Here is a 6,688-nt window from a genome sequence, read left to right on the forward strand (position 1 = left end):
GAAAGAATCGACTAAGATTGGATTTTTGAGTAAACGACCTCGGAATCGGGATTCGAAGGTTCCAGCNACACTAACAATAGCAGCTCATGGGAAGTTATACACTAAAGATAGGCTGAGTAAATGGGGAGTGCAAGTTGATCAGATGTGTGTCCTGTGTACAAAAGAGAATGAAACAGTACAACATTTATTTTTTGAATGCTCCTTTGCAGCTAAGTTGTGGGGTAATCTGCTACAATGGCAAGGGATAAATAGAATAGTATATGGATGGAATGAGGAATTAGCTTGGGCTGAGGACTGGGTGAAGAGACAAAATGCAAACACTGAGCTGTATAAGATGACACTGGCGGCATGTGTATACCATGTATGGCAGGAAAGAAATGCCAGGATATTCGAAGAAAAGGAGAGGAAATGGGAGATGCTGGGCAAGCGGATTATACAAGAGATATATTGTAGAAGCAACAAACGAGTAGAAAAGGCTTTAGGTAGATTAGATTGGTATGCAATGTAAATAGTTTAATGTTATAAATATAAGGAAGAAGTAAAGGGGGTAGTGGTACAGAATGATTAGGATATATGTAAAGGGTTATTGATTTACTTGTAAAAATTTCCCTGGTAAATGAAAATTTAATTACCAAAAAAATATGCAACATAAATTGAGACGAAGAGAATATATATCTAATAACAAAGGGAAAAAGAAAGTGGGGAAAGAAAATAATAATTGAAGTGGGCTGGGCTTTGACATGGAAAAGAATGGCTTAGTAATAATTGAAGTTAGAATCGGATCTATTTGAAGTGCCACTCATCCCTCAGAAAAAGACTGTTAGTATTTTATCTCACAAATTGATTCTGTGGTCCGAATTGGAGTTCCTAAATCATGGCTACACAAGGTCAAGTCATCACCTGCAAAGGTAATTGTTCTATATTCTATGTATTCAATTCTCACTTTTAAGCAATATCAAAGGCGGATCTAATATTTAAACCAGTATATGCACATATATAGTGCACTACTAGTATACCACTTGTAGAAATGTATGTTTGTTACTTGCAATTTTTATGCTTTCTGTTAACCCTAATTTTTGAGCTTTAATTTGTTATTATGGATTGTGAAATGGTTGTATATAGCTGCGGTGGCCTGGGAACCCAACAAGCCTCTGGTGATCGAGGATGTACAGGTAGCTCCACCGCAGGCCGGTGAAGTCCGTGTTAAAGTTCTCTATACTGCTCTCTGCCACACTGATGCTTATACCTGGAGTGGCAAGGTAATTTCATACTGTATCTGTATGTATACATTTTTCCTCTTATTTAGGAACTACTGATTTTGCTTAAGTGGTCAATCAGACATATGGAACTCCGGCTATGTGAGTTTCTAAGAGCATAGCCAGTCTAAACCGGATAAAGGTATAGTTATGTGGCCTAAGTGTGATGAATCCTCGGGGAATACCTGTCGAATGAGTGATTTGATCTTTGGGATTGTGGCATAGTTGATTGATGGCTGAATCATCAAATGGAGTTGAAGAGATCTGCATTTCTGCCAAGAAATTTTAGCTCTTTCCTTGTTATTTGGAAAATTTATTTGCAATTCCTAATGTTTTTGTGGAAATTGGTACTTTTGAGAAGCAATAAGTTGATCATTAGTAATCTGACACGTGCTTCTTTCTCCTTGAAGGATCCTGAAGGTCTCTTCCCATGTGTGCTTGGTCATGAGGCTGCAGGGTACGTGCTCGATTTTCGTATGATTTCATTTGAACGGTGTAGTTTCCATTGAAGCTAAATGAAAGTTTTGTCTGGATACCTTTTTCCTTGGTCTTAGCCCTCTAAATTTGCAGGATTGTAGAAAGTGTCGGTGAAGGAGTGACTGAGGTTCAGCCAGGAGACCATGTTATACCTTGTTACCAGGCCGAATGCAGAGAATGCAAGTTCTGCAAATCAGGAAAGACCAACCTTTGTGGTAAAGTAAGGGCGGCTACTGGGGTAGGAGTTATGATGAACGACCGCCAGAGTCGATTTTCTATCAATGGAAAGCCAATTTATCATTTCATGGGAACTTCAACCTTCAGTCAGTACACTGTTGTCCATGATGTTAGTGTTGCAAAGATTGACCCAGTAGCTCCTCTGGAGAAAGTCTGCCTTCTTGGATGTGGTGTTCCAACCGGTAACTCTTCTTGTGGTTTCCTCCAATCTAATTCATGAAACTTCTTATGTAGTATCTCTGATTTAATGCTGTCTCTTACTCCATTTCCTATCTGCTCTTTATCAATAATATATGCAATAGCTACACCTTAGCCCCAAATAAGTGGAGTTGGCTATATGAATCCTCACTGATCATCTTACTCCATTTAAACTCGTCTCAGGTCAATATTACACAAAATAAATATATATAAAAAAAAGGTGAATTTAAAAGTACTTGAAGTTCTTTATTATCAATAATTTTTTAGTGCGATAAATTGTTTGGCTGGTCTTGCATTGACTTCATCATCATTCTATTTGTTGTTCTTATTGATTCCCCAATCTCTCCAAATTTTTGCTAAAATGACTGTACAGTCAAATTGAGAGCAACTTCTGAGACCATGTGATGCATTTAAAGAGAAGATAGGATTTTGAGATAAAACACTTCAAAACAAAAGCTAAAGAAAGAGAAGTAAAAGAAGAATGGAAAGTAAACAAGGAAACTAAAACCAAGTATCATAGTGGGGCTTAGTATAGATGTTTGATACAACGAGGATGGTAATGCATATAAGTGTATTGTTAGGGAACCGATCGTTATAGTAATTTGATTTATATGAGTTACTAGATAGTACCTTTTGGTTGGTTTAACCCCAAGCATCCATCTTATCTATCCTTTTAATTAAAACTTCACGCTGGTTTATTCCCCTAGATTAAAAGCTGAGGAAGAAATCATAAATCGTAGAATGCCTTTCTTACTATGTTCGTTTGTTCCCTTTCTTTTGCTAATACCTTGTGTTTTGTTTATTTTCGATTAATGGTTAATGTGCACTCTTATCATCCCCTCCTTGTATTTTACATTGGGTATTTGCTGTCTATAGGCCTTGGAGCTGTTTGGAACACTGCAAAAGTTGAATCAGGTTCCATTGTTGCTGTCTTTGGCCTGGGCACAGTTGGTCTTGCTGTAAGTGTCTAACAATTTGATTATGTGTGAATATTTAAGTTCCTTTAATATATTTATGCGATCTATCAATTTTGCTTGTTAGGTGGCGGAGGGTGCAAAGGCTGCTGGTGCTTCACGAATTATTGGGATTGATATTGACAGCAAAAAGTTTGATAGAGGTACAGCTTCATCCACTCTGTCTATGATTGTGGACTAGTTGAACTTTTAGGAATAGTAAGGATTTGAATAGGCTCCAAGAATCTTTTACATCAGATTTGTCAAAATTTGTGCTACTCCTAAGATTGCTAGCTTGAGAATTCAAATACAAGTTACTAATGTTCATCAAAAGCTGATAAATGATTTCAGTTTTAGATGTATATATATGTAGACATATTTGTAGATATATGTTTGTCAGTGTTTAGAGGAACATTTATGTTATTATCACTATGCCATGGTGGTAAACTGTGTAGAAAGCTCCCTTATGGGATGGAATATAATGGTAATGGAAAAGCAAAAGAAGCCTTGCAATAATTCCTTGTCTTGATTGCCCTCAACCTTTCAATAAAATATAATTCATCAGCCGCTCCTCCAACTAAGAAAGGATGCCAAATATTACCTTTAGGCCTTAAGGCCTTGTGCTCTCAACCCCTATAAGTGCATTACATCAATTCGCAAACTCAATCTATCATTCCATCACCCCCATCAAGATTGATTTCAATTCAAGCTTTAAATTTTTGAAAGCAAGAGATAATATTTCTTACCAAATCATTCCTCCCCACTAAACATATTTGAGGCTTATGCCAGACTGGAAATCATGGTGAAAGGGTGGTGAAATCTGATTAAATTTAATCTGATTCAAGAAATAGTAGCATTTCAATCAAATTTGAGCAGCACAACAGTTTTTATGCTTGTGTCATTAATTGTATCCAGTTGTTTGTCGTATAATTTGTCACGTCATCTCTCACCCATATATTAAACTGTCGTATGCAGCCAAAAATTTTGGTGTGACTGAATTCATCAACCCCAAAGAGCATGAGAAACCAATACAGCAAGTCATTGTGGATCTTACAGATGGTGGTGTTGATTACAGTTTTGAGTGCATTGGAAACGTCTCGGTTATGAGGGCTGCTTTAGAGTGCTGTCACAAGGTAAATTATGCTAGTATCTTATCAATAATACTGGGATGGCAGTTGGGGCCTTGGGGGGGGGGGGGGGGAGGGGTGTTTGTTTCCTTGCCTCCGCCTCACTCTGCTTGAAGTCGCGTCGTTACCCTGTCCCACATTCTCTTTATCTTTTGAGCTGTTGTTCGTTTTTCACATTTTGTATTCATTTTCCCTTTTCACTATCATCCCTCCCCCAACCCCCGTACAAGATATTGAATACTGATACTGATGCTGAATGTGTCCAAACTTATTGAAATTGCAGGGATGGGGAACCTCAGTGATTGTGGGTGTTGCTGCATCTGGTCAGGAGATATCCACTCGTCCATTTCAGCTGGTGACTGGCCGTGTCTGGAAGGGAACCGCATTTGGTGGTTTCAAAAGCCGTTCACAAGTTCCTTGGCTCGTGGACAAGTATTTGAAGAAGGTCAGTTTTTTCTTTCATCTTCTATATGTTTCTTCCATCTTCTTTAGCCGAGGGTCTATCGGAAACCGTCTCTCAGTATAGGGATAAGGCTGTGTACATCCTACCCTCCCAAACCCCACTTGTGGGATTACACTAGGTTGTTATTGTTGTCTTCTATATGTTTCTTCATTTCTTTTCCATTTAGTTCCGACAACTTTCATTCAACCAATGCTTCCATACTAACAGGAAATTAAGGTGGATGAATACATAACTCATAATATGACGCTTACGGACATAAACAAAGCTTTTGACCTGATGCATGACGGGAGCTGCCTCCGTGTTGTACTGGATATGTTCGTATGAAGTCTTTATGCTCTTTATGTTGCTGACTTGCTTGTTTCGTGCTATTGCTCCGACAGTATTTCTCTTTCCTTCCCTAAGTATCTGTGGAATAAAAAGGAAGTGGAAAAAAGAGTATCAAGGGGGGCCAGAGGAACTCTTCTAAAATGGATGGTTTTTATTACGTTCTGGTGGTTTTATAGTACATCTTTCAAGTTAAAGTCTGGCATCTTTGCATCAAAGGATCCTCCCTATTTTTAAGTACAATTTCTTATATTTTTGCCGTCATATTAACGGATCGTCCCTTTTTTAAAGTGCAATGGAGCCACAAAATGACGTGTTAAAATGAAAAGGAAAAAAATGAAAACGAGAAAATGTATTTTGCAGAGTGCCAAAAGGTGCTTTTTAGAAGGATAAGAAAGAGGGATCTTCTCTCCCTTGATCTCTGCATCATTTAGCGTCTATTTTCCTTTAATCTTCAAGAACGAGAAAGCAACCAGTAGTTTTACCTTTTTCTTTTTCTTGATTTTATTTAATGTAACTAGTATACGTACCAGCGCGATGCGCGGATTGTTTCAAAGAAAAAATAATATAGTAGAAACATATCTTTATTGTAGACTAAATTTAGTGATCGCATTCAAAAGAATTAAATCAAAAACATATATATAAATTTCATAGGATTGTGTCTATGCTAGGACCACCAATATTTATGCATAAAAATATGATTAGTAGAGAAGGTTTGATAACTATAATAAACGAAAAGCTAAAGTAGATTTTCCAAAATTCACTTCCAGTTCATATACACATCGTCCGTAGTTGCAGGGAAAGTAAATAATGATACAAAATCTCAACCAATAATCAAACATATATTCATAGTAGATATAAAATAACCGAGAGCTTTGTTATAGTCAATTTGGATAAACACCAAATTCAAGAGAACATACGTCCGATATTACAACATTTTTAACTAAATTAGCAATTATGTGTAAATTTGGATAGCTTCGCTGTTGCAACATGCAGGAGTAATGCTACAGAAGTACTTGGCTTAAAAAGGATTAGTCCACCTGAAAAAGCAGAAATTTGTCTCAAGTTATTATCAGAAAAAACAAAGAACAGTTATACATATGTGTAATTCATAATAATTAAGACATCACCTCTTGTTGTGGTGTACTTTGGATCAGAAGTATATGAGAACATGAGCAAGTCAGTCATGTTGTTGATGATATAAATGATGACTCACATGGATAACTAAGATCTTGGAAATGCCCAATTCTTGTTAGCATAATCTATATAGCAGTTTTAAGTCTTAGATGAAATGCATTAAAAATATTAATTGTCATCAAGATTTTATGTCACTTACAAACATAACAATGATGTTGTTGCAACCGAAAACACCTTCATCAGAAGCTATATGTTTCTTTACAGCTGAGGCAAAATTCTCTGTTGCATACTTAAGGTAACTTTTCTTACCTGTAGAAACAAATGTATGTTGCAGACTATTAGATGAAATAATAAGTATAACATTTGGTACTCTTAGTGAAACAAAAGAATGTGAAATGTTAGAAGATTTTACGAACAATATGTTGTCTTTATTGCTCCATGTGAAATTATGTTATTGGAATCCAAGGCAAAAGAGTTCGTGGGTAAGGAGTTGATATCGTGGTGAGACATCGTGGG

General features: G+C 36.8%; 1 protein-coding gene across 1 annotated transcript; it reads left to right on the forward strand.

Moving 5' to 3' along the window:
* Window positions 1-718: 718 nt before the first annotated feature.
* LOC109244125 (alcohol dehydrogenase class-3) lies at window positions 719-5,305 on the forward strand. Its single transcript, XM_019411159.1, has 9 exons — window positions 719-908; window positions 1,123-1,259; window positions 1,667-1,713; window positions 1,827-2,152; window positions 3,045-3,127; window positions 3,210-3,285; window positions 4,097-4,254; window positions 4,532-4,693; window positions 4,919-5,305. Exons 1-9 carry the CDS (start codon window positions 875-877, stop codon window positions 5,033-5,035), a joined length of 1,140 nt encoding a protein of 379 aa, XP_019266704.1. The 5' UTR covers window positions 719-874; the 3' UTR covers window positions 5,036-5,305.
* The last annotated feature ends 1,383 nt before the right edge of the window (window positions 5,306-6,688 follow it).

This window comes from Nicotiana attenuata, unplaced genomic scaffold (assembly GCF_001879085.1).
Source record: "Nicotiana attenuata strain UT unplaced genomic scaffold, NIATTr2, whole genome shotgun sequence".
NCBI lineage: Eukaryota > Viridiplantae > Streptophyta > Magnoliopsida > Solanales > Solanaceae > Nicotiana > Nicotiana attenuata.